Source organism: Sinohyriopsis cumingii, chromosome 6 (genome assembly GCF_028554795.1).
Source record: "Sinohyriopsis cumingii isolate HCF-2022 chromosome 6, ASM2855479v2, whole genome shotgun sequence".
NCBI lineage: Eukaryota > Metazoa > Mollusca > Bivalvia > Unionida > Unionidae > Sinohyriopsis > Sinohyriopsis cumingii.
The window spans coordinates 154,146,304-154,167,013 of record NC_142966.1 but is presented as its reverse complement, the minus strand read 5'-3'; the positions used below and the strand labels follow the sequence as shown (position 1 = coordinate 154,167,013).

Here is a 20,710-nt window from a genome sequence, read left to right as displayed (position 1 = left end):
TATTCAGTTACCTATAGGCAGGAGCATTCATTTCAAGTGGCATGTTTTGCAATGACCAATGAAACTCATATTTCCAATACACATTAATGTTTCAATTTGCACTACTTGTTTCAGACTAATTTTAAATAACCAATCTTCATGAATTTCTTGATGATATTTAAAATTACAAAAAATATAAGTAAGTTTCTTTGCAAAAATAAATCTCACGTACACAGTTGTTTAACTGAATATAATAAGAGAAGCCATCTGCGTAATATCCATATGTGCAATGAAGTACCCCATACTTCCCACTACCAGTATTTGACTTGCACAAACTTGAACACTGTTGGACTCTGCCATTGCTGCAGGAAAATGCGACACTTGTGTCTCGACCAGGTGAGATATGAATCACATGGACATGTTATCTATTTGTTTTATTTTGTAAATACTTTGATAAATTTAATTGGAAATACCTTTTCTGGTGGCCTGCTTTTTGTAAACAAACTAACAATGGTTGTAACCAATGCAGAAACACCAGATATGATTATGGCAAAATGCAAGAAATGGACTTCCTTCAGCACAGCAGGGCGGTTATCAGGATCACTGCTTCCACAGTCTGGGGCAGGGAACATAAAATCAACAACCATTCTGCTCAGGCCTGTAACTAGTCCAGCCATAAGTCCCCAGAAGGCACCCTAAAAAGTATGAAGAGAGATTCAAGTACGCTTAGCATGATAGTGTATATTACTTGTATTTAGTGTATCATATTACTTCGATTTAGTGATTCATATTACTTGTATTAAGTGTATCATATTACTTGTATTTAGTGTATCATATTACTTGTATTTAGTCTATCATATTTCTTGTATTTAGTGTATCATATTACTTGTATTAAGTGTATCATATTACTTGTATTTAGTCTATCATATTACTTGTATTTAGTGTATCATATTACTTGTATTAAGTGTATCATGTTACTTGTATTTAGTGTATCATATTACTTGTATTTAGTGTATCATATTACTTGTTTTAGTGTATCATATTACTTGTATTTAGTGATTCATATTACTTGTATTTAGTGTATTATATTACTTATATTTAGTGTATCATATTACTTGTATTTAGCGTATCATATTACTGCATTTAAAGATGTTTACTGAAAATATATAATATCCTTGATTGCATACATGAAAGATAAGGAGCAAAAAGTACTAGCAGGGGAAGGAGAAAAACCAAGCTATGTTTTCATTCATTCATTCATTCATTCATTCATTCATTCATTCATTCATTTGCTCATTCATTTATTCATTCATTCATTCATTCATTCATTCATTCAGAAAGAAAGAAAGAAAGAAAGAAAGAACATCTTAAAGTATGGTTGGTCCTAAATGAAAATGATGCATCTTAGATATCCAATATGGCAACTACTCCATGCTTCTCAACTGCTCATATGCTTATGTGATAATGATAGTTTGGCCTTTTACTTTTACAAATGACATTGTGAAGAAAGTTAATAATAGGCTAAGTTTCTTTACAGACAAGGTTACTAAGAGTATAGAGAATATTCTATAGTACATATAATGTAATGAACATTGGAATACCTTACCACTGATTATTGAAAGTATTACAAACAGAAGCAGGTAAAGAGACAGTATAGTCTAATGTAACTGAACAAAATGAAACTAATGAAAAGAGGATTTTTTCTGATATTGATTTCAAATAATTACTTTTTGTTAAATAAATATTTCCATTATCGCCCAAGCAAATGAGGAATTTATGACAGGTAATCTTATCCAGCTATCTTCCACCTTATAGGTCATTCCATTTATTAGCATATATGCATGTTGTTTAAGTTCACTGCCAATCAATTGTGTATCTTGGTTGTATGATTTGTAATTTTGTAAACCTATCGTTGTGGTAACCGGTACAGTAGTCAAATTTATACCCCTCCGAAAGTTTCACTGGGGAAAGAATTGGCTAGCTATCAAGATCAATTATCCATCATTATTTGAGAGAGTGATGAGATTTAATTATAAGAACCGCATAGTACCTGGTTAATTGACTGACCCTATCTGTAATTAAGCATATATGGATTCTTCTTTATTAGAGTGAATGCTTGAATATATTTGCATTTAAAGCTGTCAACTGTCTTCAAACTCTGTAATATCTCTCTCTTTTCCACTCTTATGCCTCTTTCTTACTGTCTTCCTCTCTTCCCCTGTCTTGATGTCTTTCTCTCTCTTCCTTTCCTCTATTTTTCTCTGTTCTGTCCCCCTCTTTGTCTTTCTCTATCTTCATATCTGTCTTCCTCTCTCTCTCTTCCTGTCTTTCTGTCATCCTCTCACTTGACCCCTGTCTTTTCTTTTCCTCCAAGCCATCCTCACTTCCTTATCTTTTCTTCCCTTTCTTAATCTCTTTATTCCAATCTCTGTCTTCCTCTCTCTCCTCTTGTCATCCTCTCTTTCATCTCTCTTCCTCTCTCTTTTCCCTCTGTCTTCCTCTCTTTTGTCTTCTCTTTTCCCCTTTCTCTCTCTTCCTCTATTCTTCTCTCTCATGCTCCCTGTCTTCCTCTATCTCCCTCTCTCTTTCTCCTATCTTCCTCTCTGTCTCTTTCTCATAACCCTATTCTTTTCTCTCTCTTCCCCTTTATCCTCCTTTCTGTATTTCTCTATCTCTTTCTCTTAGTCTGTAACTTTTTCTTTCCCTCTATCTTCCTCTCTTGCTCCCTCCACTTTCACCATCTGTCTCTCTAGTACTCTCTTTCTCTCTCTCTCTCTCAGTCTCTCTCTCTTACTGTATCCCTTCCTTTCTGTCTTCCTCTCTCACTCTTTCTTTCTTTAACTCACTAACTTTTCTTCTCTCTCTCTCTCTCTCTATCTCTGCCTCTCTCTCTGTCTCTCTCTCTTGCTCCCTCCTGATTTTCAACATATGTCCCACTTGAACTTTCTTATATGCTCCCTCTTCCTATCTCTCTCTCTGTGGCTCTTACGCTCTGAGACTCTCTTACTCCTCTTACTTGGCCTCTTCCTCCCTCTGTCTCCCTCATTTTTGCTTTCTCCATTTACATCATCTGCCTCAATAGTACTCTCATATACACTTCCTTCTGTCTCTCTGCAGTACAGTGTACTGCACATACTTATAAATTGTCAACATTCTTTTCTTATACTTTTGAAGAAAAATTGAATTGTTATATTATTATTGTAACTAGTAAATATGCTGGTGGATATCTAGGCCATGACAAAACATATGAGAGATACCAGGAATGAAACAAGATGTAATAAAAATGTCATTGACTATGATAAATGTAACAGAGTGAATCTAGGGCTAAGACAAGCAGCACCTTCTCTGAATTTTATACCAGTGCCACTCAAAGTGTGGAGTTTCATTGGAATATATATTACTGGTCCTCTTCCAATGACAGACGATGGGAACAAATATACTGTTGCAGCCGTAGATCATTTTTCCAAGTGGTCTGAGGCTGAAGGACTCCCCAACAATAGTGCTGATAAAGTAACAAAATTTCTACTTGATATTATATATCGCCTTGGTCCTATGGACTCAGGGAACTGATCAGGGAAAAAAGTTCACAAACTAGCTCATAGATAACCTAGCAAGTGAGTTGGATATAGACCACAGGATTTCCTCTGCATACCATCCACACACCAATGTCCAAAGAGACAGTGACAATAGGACCCTGAAAGAAATGCTTGTTGGTCTTACTGCTTGAGAATGGTGATGTAGCTTAATATTCATTAATCCGCCATTGTCATCACCATGGGCAGTGACAGCATTGCTGTCCAGTACTGCATAAGTGCTCATAAATAAGTACCATCAAATACATGATGTTGGTATGAGGTTCACCTTTAAGTGAAGGAAATTATAAAACTATAAATTTATGACTGTAGGTAAGATCCCTCGCATGTGCTGGAACTGAGGAAAGAACCCAGGTCTAAAGAGGTGCAAAAGGAATATGTTATAGCTGTATTCTACAGAGCCCTCTGTTAAATGTACCTGCTCAGTGGTCCTTCCCCAGAAGATGGCAAACAAGAATACCATGCACCATGGTGGGGCAGTGTAAGAGGAGATGGCTTGGAGGTAGTTCCAAAGTTGTCCACTCTGAGCGCTTTCTAGAATAGGGATCCAGGAGATGCTTAGAACCACCAAAATAACAACTGATGTCCTGCCAACTATCATCAGCTCCCGCTGCTTGGAACGTGGTCGTATCCTTCTCCATATATCCATGGTGAACATGGTGCTGGCGCTGTTGAAAATGGATGTGAGGCTTGACATCAGAGCAGCCAGAAGAGCAGAAAGCATTAAGCCACGTAAACCTTAAAAAAGGAAAGTGGTAAATTTAAAGAGTCACAAAAGTTTGTATAACTTTATTCATGTAAAGTCAAATGTTGAGCAAGTTCTGACAACATAACTTCCACGCCTTAAATGTATATCTAATGTTGTCTTTAAGATAAAACAAAAGGCCCAAGTGGACCTGATATCACTCAACTAGCTTAAACAACTTTAACAGTTAACTAGGACCAGTAGGTTTTACTCCAGTAATAGTAATTAGGACCTGATAGTTTGTGGGCTATACATATTTATAACTATTGAAAATAAGCAGGTGTACAATAATATGCAATCTAAATGGTAAGAAAATATTTTAGGCAATTATTCCAATTACAGGGGTGGGGATGGGGGTGGCTGCAGCCATCCTTGGACATAAAATTTAATAGTTGGGATGTAGAAAATTAATACCTCCTGGTAGCGTCCTTAGTACAAAGAGAGGATAGGCAATATTTGTACACCCTGCCTTATTCCCACAGACCGCTTCACACTTCACAGGATCAGCACATGCAATTTCATCTGTGAAATATCACAATGTAAAGTACACATCAATTTATTTTTTCAAATCAAAATGATCAAGCAAAATGATCATTGGCAACTACAGTGTTTACAAATCTCTCCACATGACAGTGTTACATATTTCTCGAACCGTGCATGAAATAAAACGACTCTTTTTCCAACAGAAGACTTTAATTTAGCCAATCAGCTGTTATAGTTACTGTATCCTATTGTAGTCTCTAAAAAAGATTTAATTTTTATTCTTTCCATAGAAATTATCTAATTGGTGAAGAATGATACCTGCATTCAACAGAAAGCAGAACTAAAACCCTAGCAGAAAACAAACACAATGTTTATTGGGTGCAGCATCTTGGCATTTGCATAAACACAGCCAAAAAGGTGTGATTCATCTGGTTCCAGAAAAGTCAATTATACAGAAATTCCTCATTTTATTTAAATGCAACTATTTCCAAAAATGCAATGTAGCCTTTGCTGATTTTTTAAAAATAATTTGTTTGCAAATCAGTATGTAAACATGATCAAGAAAGTGCTTCTGAAAACATAATTAACACTCTCTGTTTCATTCAAAATGTAGAAATATGAGGGAAATATATAAGGATTTTCATTAATATAGTGGTACGTTTAAGCTGAAGAGAGGGCTCGACAAAAGAGTTATATTCGTAAAAGTTATGACAACAACCATGATAAGAAAAACAAGATAACCATAGTGTCACAAAACAATAATAAATAAAGTTGCTATGATTTTGAAAGGATGAAAAGAAGATTAGGTGAATGGAGAGATGAAATTTCTAGATGAAAGCTCAGTACAGCTGTACAACTTTGGCTTTAGTATAATGTGCAATTAGCTGCAATTCACACAGACCCAAATCTGCTGTCACATAATGCAGACATGCTTATATATATATCACTTATCACTGTCGTCTTGTACAAACCTGGGAACAGGATTCGACTTATCATCCCAGGTATGATCCATAAGAAGAATGGAAGAATCTTCAGGGTTGCAGCCATAAGCGAGCCAGCTTTCGCATGTGTTAGATTTTTGGCTGATAAGCATCTTTGTACCATCAGCTGTAATGTATGAAGGCTTAGTTAAAGCATAGCAGGTACTTAGCTCGTATGTAGCATGTGTTAAATGCAGAGCCGTGTGTATGCAGATTTGCATTATGTACTCAGTAGAACAGGATCTGTGTTGTTTGTTCTTCTCATGATTTCAAGCAAATGGATTATACTAGGATGTTCAGTGCTTATCTGAGTCTTCATTGTTCTCATTTAGGTGAGTGTTATAATTGGATGAAAACCATGCATATGTAAATGTGTCAGACTCTCCAATTGCTGATAGGAAAAAGTTTTTACCTGTTTGTTAAAGTCACCTGGATTCAGTCTATCAACAGAGTTTTGTTTTGTTAGGGGGAAAATTCTTAAAACCCAGAAATATTTATTCAACTGTAACAAAATAGATATCTTTGGAGGGGGGGGGTTTTCAACCCCACCCACTCCAAAAAATTAACAAACTCAGAAAGGAAAAAGAAATATTTATGCCTTTCTTATCTTTAGGAAATAGTTTTGGGTGAAAGTTACTTTTCTTGGACAGTTGAAAGTTGTAATTCATGTATTGTATTTTCTTCCCAATACATTATCATTAATTTCTTCCCAATAAATTATTATTATTATTATTATTATTATTATTATTATTATTATTATTATTATTATTAAATGTGGGAAGTTTTTCCCCTTTTTATCTTAATATGCTAGATGGGTCCAAATCTTCTTCAGACGTACATGTTCATATTTAAGACTGTAACCGTGACCAACAACAAAATTACCAACACTATCATTAACACTAGGACTAGCACCACTACTGCTGCTAATAAAAACACCATTAAATATCATATCATAGCACTCACTAATACTACAACTAATACTGATGCTGCAAATTGTTCATATTATGACTGTCACCATCAACAAAAATATCACTTATACCATCACTTACATCATCACTTACATCATCACTTACACCATCACTTACACCATCACTTACACCATCACTTACATCATCACTTACACCATCACTTACACCATCACTTACATCATCACTTACACCATCACTTACATCATCACTTACACCATCACTTACATCATCACTTACATCATCACTTACATCATCACTTACACCATCACTTACATCATCACTTACACCATCACTTACATCATCACTTACATCATCACTTACATCATCACTTACATCATCACTTACATCACACTTACACCATCACTTACATCATCACTTACACCATCACTTACATCATCACTTACACCATCACTTACATCATCACTTACATCATCACTTACATCATCACTTACACCATCACTTACATCATCACTTACACCATCACTTACATCATCACTTACATCATCACTTACATCATCACTTACATCATCACTTACATCATCACTTACACCATCACTTACATCATCACTTACATCATCACTTACACCATCACTTACATCATCACTTACTTCATCACTTACACCATCACTTACATCATCACTTACATCATCACTTACATCATCACTTACATCATCACTTACACCATCACTTACATCATCACTTACACCATCACTTACATCATCACTTACACCATCACTTACATCATCACTTACACCATCACTTACATCATCACTTACATCATCACTACTACCATACTAATATTACTACATGTACTACAAATATTAATGCTGCTGCTTCTGCTACCACATGGTATAACAGTATGACTGTCAGAATCAAGACAAGCACTACTGCCACTGCTACTACTACTACTAACAATACTAATATTTAGGCAGCGGCCTCTCTTATTACTACATATTCATATATTATGACTAACACCATTAGTAACCATATCACCAACTTGTACTATTAACCCTGATGCTTCTGCTAGTACTACTTTAACTTGTACCTACATCACTATTGAATAATATTGGTAAGGTTCCAAAAGTACCTGATCGGTGCACCAGACCCAAATTCCAATTGTACTTAAACCAAAAATTGCTCCAGTCCATGGAATATCCCCAGTCTTGGGATCTCGAAAAATACGCTGAAAGTCGGCACGAGGCAGACCACATGCATAGAAACTCGTGTTAGCTAATGTATAGTTGGCTGCTGCATATGGATACTTGGCAACCATGGCATTCCAGCCTCCGACTTCATGAAAACCTTTGAAGCAATGCAAAATATCCATAATTATTTGTATACAAAATATACATGTAGAGTTTTGTCTGAATTTCAACAGAAGAGGTTAAGTTTGAATTCAAGGCTTCAATATTGCATTCCTTGGTCTCATTTTAACTATTTATTCTGGTAATTCAGACAGACACAGACTGTGGGTTTCAAATTAGTCAAACATGGATTACTCTAATGTTTTATCCAGTCTGATTACTACATTATTGATTCTTTAAGTCGAATACCTGACCTGATGAAATCAATATCCATGAAGTTTCACCTTTTAAATGTCCTCAAATCGAGACTAAGAAACATATGGTTGAAATTAATAAAGTGTGTGTGTGTTTATGCATGGTGTTGGTGGCATTTGTAATGAAAACTGTGAGTATAATTTGATCTTTCTTCTTTAGTAATAAAAAATGAAAATCTTATAAATATTGGAAAATGGTACCCTACATTTATAACTCAATCTCCTTTGAAGCTACCCTTCATCTTTTAGGAATCACACCCCTTTTGGGTCCTAATATTAGTTTTCAACATCCCCTAATGTTCTCAAAAGAACGTGCATCTGAAAAGTAATTTTATGATGCAGATGACTAAAAAAAAAGTTCAGACTGAATAGCAACACCCAAACAAGTTTGATCAATGGTTTGATTTTCTTGCCATTTGTCTAAAAGGATTAAACACTGCATATTTTATGCTAAGATTATATTTACATTGAGTGCTAAATTTTGTTTCGTGGCTGAGGGTTGTGAATGAAGTCTGCCTACCTGACTTTTGTCATGAATGAAAGCGGTAAACAAGATGTTTATTAAAATTAGAGTTCAAGACCTAACATTGTTTATGAGCTTAGAATGATCTGGAAGTTAACTTGTTCACAGTTTGATGGAATTTTCCATTAGAAATGGCTCACATGTAAGGAATTCCAGAATAATCTATTGTGTCTTAAGCCAAGTGAAATATGTATATATAGAGGTTTGGTAAATGCGTTTTACATTCCTGTTTCACATCAGTTTTAGGAATCTATAATCAGAGTTTGTAATTGTGTTCAGATATTTTTCTAGAAGAATACATTTTTACGGTGGTTCGGCAACTTACCTAAAATCATTAGAACAAAGGCACCAATCAGTAGTATGATGGTCTGGATCGTGTCTGTATAAATAACAGCTGTTAGGCCACCTACAAAACACAATATTTTCTTTTCAATTGCATATCTTTTATTTCAAATTAATTGACGAATCACTGATTGCATCCAGCTCATTTTGTATACGAATATGGACCACTAGTCAATATTATCATCGACTGGATGGAAGTCAGTACATACTTAGAGCCATCCCTAGATCTGATGCTCTGACACCTAGATAATATTTTATGTAGAACAATAGCAAATTCAAACAGACATTACTTCAACATTTCTCTTTCACATTTCCATAAAAGTAAACTTGAAATTGATATTAAATGCAGTAACTGATATGCAATTATGTAACTGATACAGAAGTCATTGTAGGAAGGATAGAGATGGAATACCTTGTGTTAATTTGTGTGTGTGCGTCTCATGCTGTATATGTCTTTTTGTTCCTTTAAAAGTTTTTCTTAAGTAGTAGATATATCGTTGATTACTAAATTATAGCACACACACACAGATGAGATTCATAATCAAATATTAAATTGTATCACCTCAAGAGAGGAAGTTCATAACTGAATATTAAATTATGGCAGAGACAGGAAGAGAGGAGGTTCATAATTTAATGTTAAATTATGGCAGAGAGAGAGAGAGGAGGTTCATAATTTAATGTCAAATTATGGCACAGAGAGAGAGAGAGAGAGAGAGAGGAGGTTCATAATTTAATGTTAAATTATGGCAGAGAGAGAGAGAGGAGGTTCATAATCGAATATTAAATTGTGGCACAGAGAGAGAGAGAGAGAGAGAGAGAGAGAGAGAGAAGTTGGTTCATAATAGAATATTTAATTAGAGCACCAAGAGAGACAAGGTTCGTAATCGAATACTAAATTAATGCTGTTATGTATATTTGATTTAATTATATTTGATTTGATAGATATTTATTTCAATTTAATTGTTTGTCATTTTTTGTTACATGCTATTGTAATGTAAATATATTCACTAGAGATGATACTTCTTCAGAAAATAGCTTGACCTTGACTGTTCATTTTATAAACACCAGATGTTGATCTAAATCCTGACCTTGTTTCGAAATTTGTAGCAACCACGTAAACAACTTCAATTTTTAGTTTTAAATGATTGGTTGTTGTCGAGGTCATGATGGGACAACGAGTTAAAGATGTAAACAATTTTTTTTATATTTCTTCGAATAAAATGATTGGTTTTTGTCAGGGCCACACTGGGTGGACGTGATCTTTAACAAGTACCTAATTTCTACGAGCTTCAAGAAAATAATCACGTGACCCATGTTTACGTTTTAGAAGACGATATAACCTTTGTTTTGGAGAACTGTTCTCAGTAGAAGGTGGGCTGTTAAACTGGAAGTTGTATGTTGTGCTGTTTGGAGTTATTTCAAATTACTTGGATTGGAGTTATTTCAAATTATTTGGATTCAAAAGGATTGATTATTTTTCCTGGAAAATACATGTGCTCATGTGAGATTCTTAGTCAAAGACAGTTCTTATAAGAAAGTTATATTTAGATTTCCAAAACCGGAGTGATAATTCTTGTTTCTACAAGGAACTATAGGCTTCAAAACTACAGGTTACAGCATACGTCATCGTCTTCCATCTTGAATTCTCGTCGGGATTTGAACTTGAAATCAGTAGAAGATTTTGTTATTAGGACTACTAAAATTGTATTCTTGGATTGTTTTGGATTTGATTCTATAAAACCGTAAGTTAATATTTTTTTTTATTTTTACAGAATGTTTCCAGGGAAATAAATTATTTTATTTTTTCAAAGCTTGTTTTCACTCTTTCTTGTGCTACTGTTTATTAGAACCTAAACACGTGATAACAGAGAGAAAGAGAGGAGGTTCATAATCAAATATTAAATTATAGCACAGAGAGAGAGAGAGAGAGAGAGGGATGTTCATAATATTAAATTATGGGAGAGAAAGAGAGAGAGAGAGAGAGAGGAGGTTCATAATCAAATATTAAATTCTAGCACAGAGAGAGAGAGAGAGAGATGTTCATAATATTAAATTATGGGAGAGAGAGAAAGAGAGGAGGTTCATAATCAAATATTAAATTATAGCACAGAGAGAGAGAGAGAGAGAGAGAGAGAGAGATGTTCATAATATTAAATTATGGGAGAGAGAGAAAGAGAGGAGGTTCATAATAAAATACTCTTATGTCAGGCAATCCCCGTCCTGCTTCTCTATCTTAGTTTTACAAAGCAATAAAATACTCTTATGTCAGGCAATCCCCGTCCTGCTTCTCTATCTTAGTTTTACAAAGCAGTCCGTAAATGCGGTTTCAAATAGAGCTACTCACTTTATGTTTATACCCTCATCTCTTTATAGTAATTCATGTATCTGTCTGACCAGCACAATCTCGTTAGCGCAAATAGTCCCTCAGTTTTTGACGGATTGTCATGAACCATGGTAAATACTGAAGTCATGTCCAGAAGATGTGTAAAAAGACAAATATATTTACTTCCGCAACTGTTGTTACAGTTATTGTTCACAATGCACCCGATTGAATTTTTTTAAAATAGTTTTTGTCTATCTTGCCTTGTACCTTGTATGATACAATCTCGTGTCCAGATTTCGTTTAAAGAATGATAGCCGTCTCTGACTTGCAGCGGGATAAAATGTATGAAATTTTTGTGTTGATTGCTGTTAAGCTGTGTTTCTATTACGAACATCCAAGGAGAATATCCATGTTAATAATTTTTCTTACTATTTTAGAAGCGTTTTTGGCTCCTCTCTATTATGGGGTAGTTCGGGGGGGGGGGGGGGACAAATTAGATGAGCAAATTGCTCACAGTTTATATGGTTCATATTGATGTTTACGCTAAATTGTATACCTGCCACTGTGTAGATGCAGGTGACACCCAATATTATGAGGATGCATGCATACATATTCCAGTTCAGAAGTTGTTTCATAAAAATTGCACCAGAATAAATCTCCGCCTGCAAAAGAAAACGTTTAAAATTTCAGGAGACTCATTTTTTTATAGCAATACTGACAATTAACAACTTGAAATAGCTTAGGGTGTATTCTATTCACTGTCATCAGTTTTATGCCACCGAAAGTAATGAAGGTATTAGAAAAATGGCTTTAAATCTGGCAAGAGGCCTTTATCAAAACTAAGTTAATTAACTTTCCCACTATTGGCACTGTAAGTGGGTCCTTTCCACTTGTGGCACTGTAAGGGGGTCCCACTACCAGGAAGTATTGGCATGTCCAAATTTAAATAGATAATGTTAAAAATACTCTAAAATAGATTAGGACAAAATTGTAATAATTGGGTAATACGTCTTAACATGGGACAAATTGTATCGACATATTAAAGGTTTTTATCAGTGATGAAACAAGTGTCTGCAATAAAGTTTCAAGAATTTGACTGTTAATTGTGGATTTATGAGTTATGATAAATACTTAAAATAAACTGCAATTAATATTTTTTAGTAACAAAATAACAAATTGTTATAAATTTTGACCCGCTCAAAGACATATATATATATATATATATATATATATATATATATATATATATATATATATATATATATATATATATATATATATATATATATATCTTACGTATTTCATATAAACCAATACACGTAATTAGGATCCACAAATTTGCAAAGACGAGGGATACCTGTATAACTGCCAACTCATTCATTGATTCACCTAAATAGACATACATACATACATACATACATACATACATACATACATACATACATACATACATATACATACATACAGACATGCAGACAGACAGACATACATACCGACAGACAGACAGACATGCATGCATGCATACATACATACATACATACATACATACATACATAACAGAGCTTACCGATATCTTTGTAAGTATATATAATATAAGAGCCAGAACAGATAAGTAGATCCGGATTCTTCGGCCTCCAAACCGTTTCTTCAGGTACTCAGGCATGGTGTATGCCTAAAAGTAATTTAGTTAGTGTAATTAGTTTAATTATTAATGACTCTTGAAAAGAGAGAGAGAGAGAGAGAGAGAGAGAGAGAGAGAGAGAGAAATACTGACATTGTCATTCACAATGTCTTCGCTTTCAAAGAAAGAATTTTATATTTCTCTGCATACTAAATTCTCTCGGATGAGTTTCTCACAGAAACCTGGAGAGTGCATAGGAAACAACTGAGCGAAGACGAAATTCACTGCAAACGAAAATAAATCGTCGAATTGAATCATTTTCTTAGTGCTATTACTGTATAAATATTAGAAATAGTAATCGAAGAGATGCCGTCAAATGCATTAATCTCACGTCGATTTAGAATCATATAGGGAAGTCTATTATTTATTAGGTTTTATCACCTCTTTGTCATTATTTGATAGTACTTTCATAAACACGGACATTTATCAACGTTCTGAAAAACTCCCTCTTATGGAAATGTTTTAATTCATACGTTCTAATACTTAGTGTATCTACAGTTTGTTCATCAACGCAATATCGCAGAGATAAAATGTACGAATGATATGAATGTGTCAGAAGATCTCCGGAAGGTTCGTTGCGTCGCGATGTCCATTTATGTTCACTTTTGTGCAATATACATTACAGTTAAGAACGTTGTTCCAGTGAACTATTTTTAATATAAAAAAATAACAAATTTAATTCATGTAACCATGAGATATATTTTCTTTCATTCAATTGTTCATTTCTTTTCCAACAAGGACTTCAGTCTGTCACGATTTCCAACACGATTAAAAATAAAAAAGACGATGCTGTTATCTGTGGAGCTTGAAATTAAATAAATCCTGCTTTATCTGCGCAACATCAGCAGAACTGTCAAACTAGTAATTACACATTTATGTTAAGCACGGCATTACTGTAAACATGAGTTTTAACCGCATAGTCTATGTAACCATTCGGAACAAAACGATCTTGTCACGTCACTTTAATGGTGGCTGAGAGTGACAGTAATACAAATATTTTCAAGCTATATACTTTGTTGAAATACCCACAAAATATTCTTTCTGGTGTGGAGATTATAAAAAAAAAATCCGACACACGTATTATAGACAATAAATAAAATGTGACACGAACATTCTCTTTTAATATAATTGTAACTGTTACAATATTTTCAACTTCAAATGGAATAAATTGAAGTAAATTAAATATCAATAAGGTTGATGCAGTAAAGTAATTTTATCTTTGATTTCAATACGTTTACATAATTACAATATTGCCCTTACGCAGGGATAGTTTTAAGATAATATCACAACCTATGAAAGACAATCTGATCTAGTTCTGTATTTTATTACCATACTTACCCCACTAGCGACATACACCGGTACAAACACCCAGCCAAGTGCTATCAATAAGTACACAGCCTGAATAATAAAAATCATACAAACAAAATTTTAACTGCCGCTGTCCCCACCCTAATGGCAGCAGTACAGTACGTTATTAAGGGGTTCACTGAGAGAAGTTGGCACATGAGATTGAGTCCAATTCGGTACTTGACAAATGTGTAAGAACTTTATGTACAAATTACATATAGAAATCGATGTAAACAAATATCATTAGCATTTTATAAAATAGTTAATGATAACTCTTCCTCAATCATGCCCAGAATAAAATACAGTTAGAACATGTATAATCGTTCAAAGTTTTGTAAATTGTTTGTTTTATTATAGTTATGTATTTATTTTATTAATTGCAGTAAACTCTACCTTGCATCATTCTCTCGATTTGTAATAATCTTTCTACGTTGGACTGCCTGATGGTTTTCAAATGATTTAAAATTCTTTGTATTTAGATTCAACACACTGATCGTGATTTATTATTATATTCTTTACTCACATATTGTTGATTATAATAGTTTTATGTCTGTGCTGCGTATGCAGAAAATATTAGACATCCTTACATGCCACTCGTATATTGCTACAGCAAAACCCGAGGCAGCGGCTGTCCCGGCCAATCCGATATACATCGGTGCTCCAACGTTACTTGCGAATATTGATGCACCAACCTGAAACAGGAAGATCTTTGTTCACACAACAACAACAACACTAATACCGGTAATAGTAATAATAATAATAATAATAACAACAACAACAAAACAAAGCAATATCAAAAACGCACTCAGATCCTATGAAATATGCAAAAAAGGATTGCTTTTGTTTCTAAAATATATATGAAAATTTGGCGGATTGTGACAATATTTGGTTCATTCATAGTCTAAATACTGTACAAACCGCTGTTCGGAGTACATTTAGTTCGTGAAGAAGCAATGCATATATGAACTAGAAATCATGATTTTAAGTACGATCTGTGAAAGATCAGGCAATGAAATCTGAACCATATTCCACCAAACGTAATTGTTCGAGTCAGAAGTATAAAATCAAGAAAGCCTGTTTTTAAAAGTCCTTTCAATAGGAATTATTCACTTTTCAAGGGGAAAAATGAAACTTGATGATGAAAGTTATTTTAGGAACCAATCAAATACAACACATGGTACCCTTCCGAATCGCGTTTACGTACAAAATAATTTTAGTTCCATGGTCCTGAGGTATACATCTAAAACAGATATCATCTGGAAATTAATAGAACACTAATGCAGTCTAACGACAGACCCCCGCTTGACTGAGATTCATTTGGAGTCTTCTTTTCCGTCTAATATCGTATGGCTATTGTAATCCGACAGCTCGAATAATGGATGTAAAATATAAAAGAAGACAAACAGATGAAAAGGACTCACTGGAAACCATGTCATATTCTTTCCTGCCAGGAAATATCCCTCTGTACTGGTACGGTTTTGTCGAAAAGTGGACTGGAAAACAATATAAATAAATAAATAAATAGATAAATAAATAAATAAAATATTATATATTTTGCAAAAATTATTTTACTTTAAAAATCTGCAATGCAATATAACATATAGCAATAGTGTTGCAATTTTAACGTACGCATTGTATCTGAAAGACAGAGGTTTCATCATAGCCTGTCCCCAAATGTAATAGAACAGACAGCGGCCAATGTCAGAAAAGGGCTTTAATTTCAGTTGAATATGGTATGGTAATAGAGCTGGGTGTATGCTGACTTTGAAAAGTTTTGTTGGAATTGCCAACTCTCAGACCATTGCACTTTTTTCAATTAATTTTCATGGCAACCGTCTGTAGAACCATAAACAATAAAGTTGTCAGTGGATGTACATGAAAATACACTATTAATAAAACTTATTAGACTGAAACAGAATATAATTTCCAATCAAAAACAGTGTGCATCTAAATAGTTTTGTCTTGCTAGTGTCTGGTACATGTGTCACTTTTCTGACGGCGGTGTCGTTAAATATGGCATTATATTGTGGTTCGGTGTTAAATTCGTTGACAGTCATATATCCTGTACACGAGATGCTTAATTCAACTGAAGCTTTGGGATAATATACATTTATTTTTTAAATTGATATCAAAATATATTGGGATTCACTGTATCGCAAATATAATCAGACGGATCGAGGCCTCATTGTTGTATCCTGATGTGATGGGATTAACTGTATCGACTGTGTAATCAAAAAGATTGAGGCCTCATGTTTGTATCCTGATGTGATGGGATTAACTGTATCGACTGTGTAATCAGAAAGATTGAGGCCTCATATTTGTATCCTGATGTGATGGGATTCACTGTATCGACTGTGCAATCAGAAAGAATGAGTCCTCATGTTTGTATCCTGATATAATTGTCTCGCCTGTGTAATCAGAAAGATGGAAGCCTTATTGATGTATCCTGATATGATGGGATTTATTTTATCGCATGTGTAATCAGAAAGATTTGAGGCCTCATGGTTGTATCCTATTATGATGGGATTGACTGTCTCGTCTGTGTAATTAGAAAGCTGGAGGCCTCGTTATTGTATCCTGATATAATCGTCTCGCATGTGTAATCAGAAATATAGAAGCCTTATTGTTGTATCCTGATATGATGAAATTTATTTTATCGCCCGTGTAATCAGAAAGCGGGAGACCTTATTGTTCGCAATGTTCAGGTTCTGTGTGAAAGTTTGGAAAATCATATACCTTTTGCCTCAGTCTGTGTAATCAACCAATTTTCAGGAAAATATAACTACTCCAACAGTTTGTACCACTATATATTGCGGTTTACGTCACGTCTGCATAAGCAGAACGTTGGCGGTGGAATAACCAACAACGTTCAGGTGTTTTGTGGAAGTTTTTGAAGAAAAAAAATCCCCACAAAAGTCTGCTACTACAATTGCTTTATTGCACTGAAGCAACTCGATAATATTTCTGTTTAAAATTGGTGCCCTAATAATGTTTGCCATATGTATGTTATGTGTTCCTGTCTTGCTTGTGTAAGCACAACGGTGTTATCGATTCTTCATTTCACAGGCGAGACACCATATTCTGTCAAACAGTTGTATTCCTGCTGCAATGCGTTTCGACACTGAACGAAATGTTTCTAGAGGAAAGAAAAATCTAAAGAAATATACCATATTTTGTATGCGTAACATATTGACAAGCATAAGCAACAATAATGATTATATTACTATACTTTGTGAGCTATAGGCATCGCGAAGCCACTTCATCTTTCTTGTAATTGTCTCCAGAGTATTGACATGGATGTAATTGTCTCCAGAGTACTGACATGAATGTTGTTGTATCCAGAGTAACATGGATGTCATTGTATTGAGAGTACTGACATGTAAATTGTTGTATCCAGAATACTGACATGGATGGCATTGTATATAGAGTACTGACAAGGATGTCATCGTATTCAGAGTATTGACAGGGATGTCATTGTATCCAGAGTACTGACACGAATCTCGTCGTATCCAGAGTACTGACATGGATGTCATTGTATCCAGAGTACTTACATTGGTGTCATTGTATCCAGAGTACTGATGTCGATATCACTGTATCCAGAATGCTGACATGGATGTCATTGTATCCAAAGTACTGACATGGATGGTGTTGCGTATCTTTTTGCTTAATTTTCAACGATGATCGTTATCTAAACAAGATTTACACCAGTCGACGTTTTAAAATGACTTACAATAATTATCTTTAAGTAAATATTTTATCATACAAACACGAATTGATTTCCTTGAAAATGTGTTCTTCTTGTAAATTTACCCCTCAACGCATCTGAAGCCAGCTACAAGAAAAGCATCATCTTTAAATACTACACTATCCGTACCATACAGATAAGTAGCCTCAAATTCAACAACTGAATCCTGCAAAAACCTAGTGCAAGGCTATGACAACATGCAGCAATATTACTAAAACTTCCAAGTTTGTCAACATGTTAATGGCGGAGCATAGCTTTTGCTTGAATCGTTCCAGTGCTGGCGGAACTTTACACTCCCTCCGTTATTTTAAATTGATATATCGTAGGTTAAAAGCTTCATTCGATATTTATTTTCACTGATATATTTTGTTTTCTTCTCAAAATAGAGCAGAAAACCACCAAGTATCGTCAACCAGATATTATTCTGAATGGGACATACTGAGTAAGTTAAGTTCAGTTGCCTTCACGTTAATAGGATATGATGTTCATTGGACAGCAGTATCAGTGACATAGTTCCTTAAATTATATACGATGAACAGCTGTATAAAATGCCGAGACAAAGTTTTTCCAATATTTCCATTCGATTTACAAATATGTTTTGATGTCCGTATGTATGTATGTATGTTTGTTCTACGTGTTGGTGTTGTTTATTATGATATATATAAGAGAGAGAGAGAGAGAGAGAGAGAGAGAGAGAGAGAGAGAGATTTGGATTTGTAACGTAGCACTAACAATGTTTCAGTCATATCGCTACGATGTCAACTCTTACCATGGAGAAGGGTAATAACAGCACCACAAGGACGTACAACACATAGACAGTATTTCTTTAATTAAATAATTCTTCTTTTATGGAGCGAAGACAATTTCATATTTCTGCTTCTACTTGAGTGGAAAGTAACTACTCGTTTTGCCACAAATTATATGAACAACTTTGCCAAAGCGATCTTTGTTTTGCAAAATGGTCTTTTGTAAACAGAACTATCTATTTGGTTTTATAAGGAATAAAAGCATTTTTTTACTGAAAAACCACACGAAATTTTATGGTGACATGATTTGGTACATACACAAGAAGGAACGATATGTTTGATGTGATGGAGTGCAGACTGTCCTATCCCTCACAAACGAAAGGTCAGAAATTCTCACGGCTGCATCCAGTGAACGAACAGAGCATATATCATACAATGTTTTCATGGGTCTTAACAAATCGGGAAGAAATTAGAGTATGTCATGACATCTTTTCAATAACACATCCTTTCTGAATGACATTTATTTTCTGTCTGGCCATGCAAATTGACTAAGTTGATTTATACATCTTGGAGAGAACATACTTCGTGGTTTTTGTACCCTCTTACTCAAACAAGAAAAGGGATGGTATTAATCCGACACAAACGTGGGTATATTGGCCTGATCAGCGAGCTTTTGCTTCAATATTATATACAGGTAAATTATATGATCAAGCAATATCCCCAGACTTTGTTCTAGTTCTATTAATTTTCAGAATATGTGAAAGTATGCGTATTGATGTTTGAATCATACGTTCAGAATCTAGTTGCTTTGCTCTCGAAGGAACACGTTTCTATTCAAAAGACCTTTTGAGCTGTTTTCTTCCTCGGCACAGTATCAGTGAGAAAATTGTAACTGTTCAATACCATGTGATAAATTAATAATATGGTTCGAAAATGTATCCGACTGGAACGGGCTTCTGAACTAAGAAGTGAGTCCTATTATAATTGGAGACTTTCATTTAGTCTCTTTCCGAACTGACCATAGCTTGTTCTTCATGTTGTCCTCACTTTGAACTCGTATCGAGGATGACTCTGAAGACGGCCGAATATTACCAGTACAAGTACATCATTACAGGCTACCAAGTAAAGGCACATTTTAAAAAATTATAATAGACAATTTAATAACCCCGCGATTCATAATCAATGCGCGGTGCTTATGTTCGTACATAATCATTGGCTGCTAGATTAAATAATCTGTAGTTTACGCTCTTTTGATAATATCGTAAGGGGCCGTCCATTTAGTACTTACGCATGGGGGGGGGGGGTTAACCCAAATGCATAGGTGGAGCTCTACCGTTTAGTATTTCGCATGGGTTAGGATTTTAAAGAAAAAGAATTTCCCCGGCTTTCCTCACTGGTTATACTGGCTATTTAAAAAAGACCTTGTATATCTTTCGTATAATTCAAAGAACCTTTAATTCCCTTTATTTTGGCGTATGATTGATGGGTGTAATATGGGTTATAGAGTATACAGCCTGGATTTACTCCAGATGTGCTCCTTTCAAAAAAGTGCTAGCTCCACTTGGTCATTTTCACTTCCTGAACTTAGAGGTAAATTGTATAAAAAAGAGCCGATAACTTTTTTTTTTTACATTTTATATATTTGGTAATTCATTCATTGCACTTTCAGAAGCTGGTACTGTCTAGTCTCGCAAAAT

General features: G+C 34.6%; 1 protein-coding gene across 2 annotated transcripts in view; it reads right to left on the bottom strand.

Annotated features, from left to right (window-relative positions):
* The window catches only part of LOC149798307 (sodium/glucose cotransporter 4-like), a 70,360-nt gene that overhangs the window by 7,709 nt on the left and 41,941 nt on the right, over positions 1-20,710 (bottom strand). For both annotated transcript variants that reach the window (XR_016421995.1, XM_089963441.1), the window contains exons 2-12: positions 15,944-16,015; positions 15,110-15,214; positions 14,514-14,573; positions 13,062-13,166; positions 12,051-12,156; positions 9,155-9,235; positions 7,836-8,050; positions 5,772-5,907; positions 4,732-4,839; positions 3,991-4,310; positions 453-674 (exon numbers count right to left, since the gene is read on the bottom strand). Coding sequence is in view for 1 of the 2 variants with exons in the window: in XM_089963441.1 (XP_089819567.1) it covers positions 453-674; positions 3,991-4,310; positions 4,732-4,839; positions 5,772-5,907; positions 7,836-8,050; positions 9,155-9,235; positions 12,051-12,156; positions 13,062-13,166; positions 14,514-14,573; positions 15,110-15,214; positions 15,944-16,015 (1,530 nt within the window). In the remaining variant the exon portion in view is untranslated. The remainder of the gene's footprint in view (positions 1-452; positions 675-3,990; positions 4,311-4,731; positions 4,840-5,771; positions 5,908-7,835; positions 8,051-9,154; positions 9,236-12,050; positions 12,157-13,061; positions 13,167-14,513; positions 14,574-15,109; positions 15,215-15,943; positions 16,016-20,710) is intronic.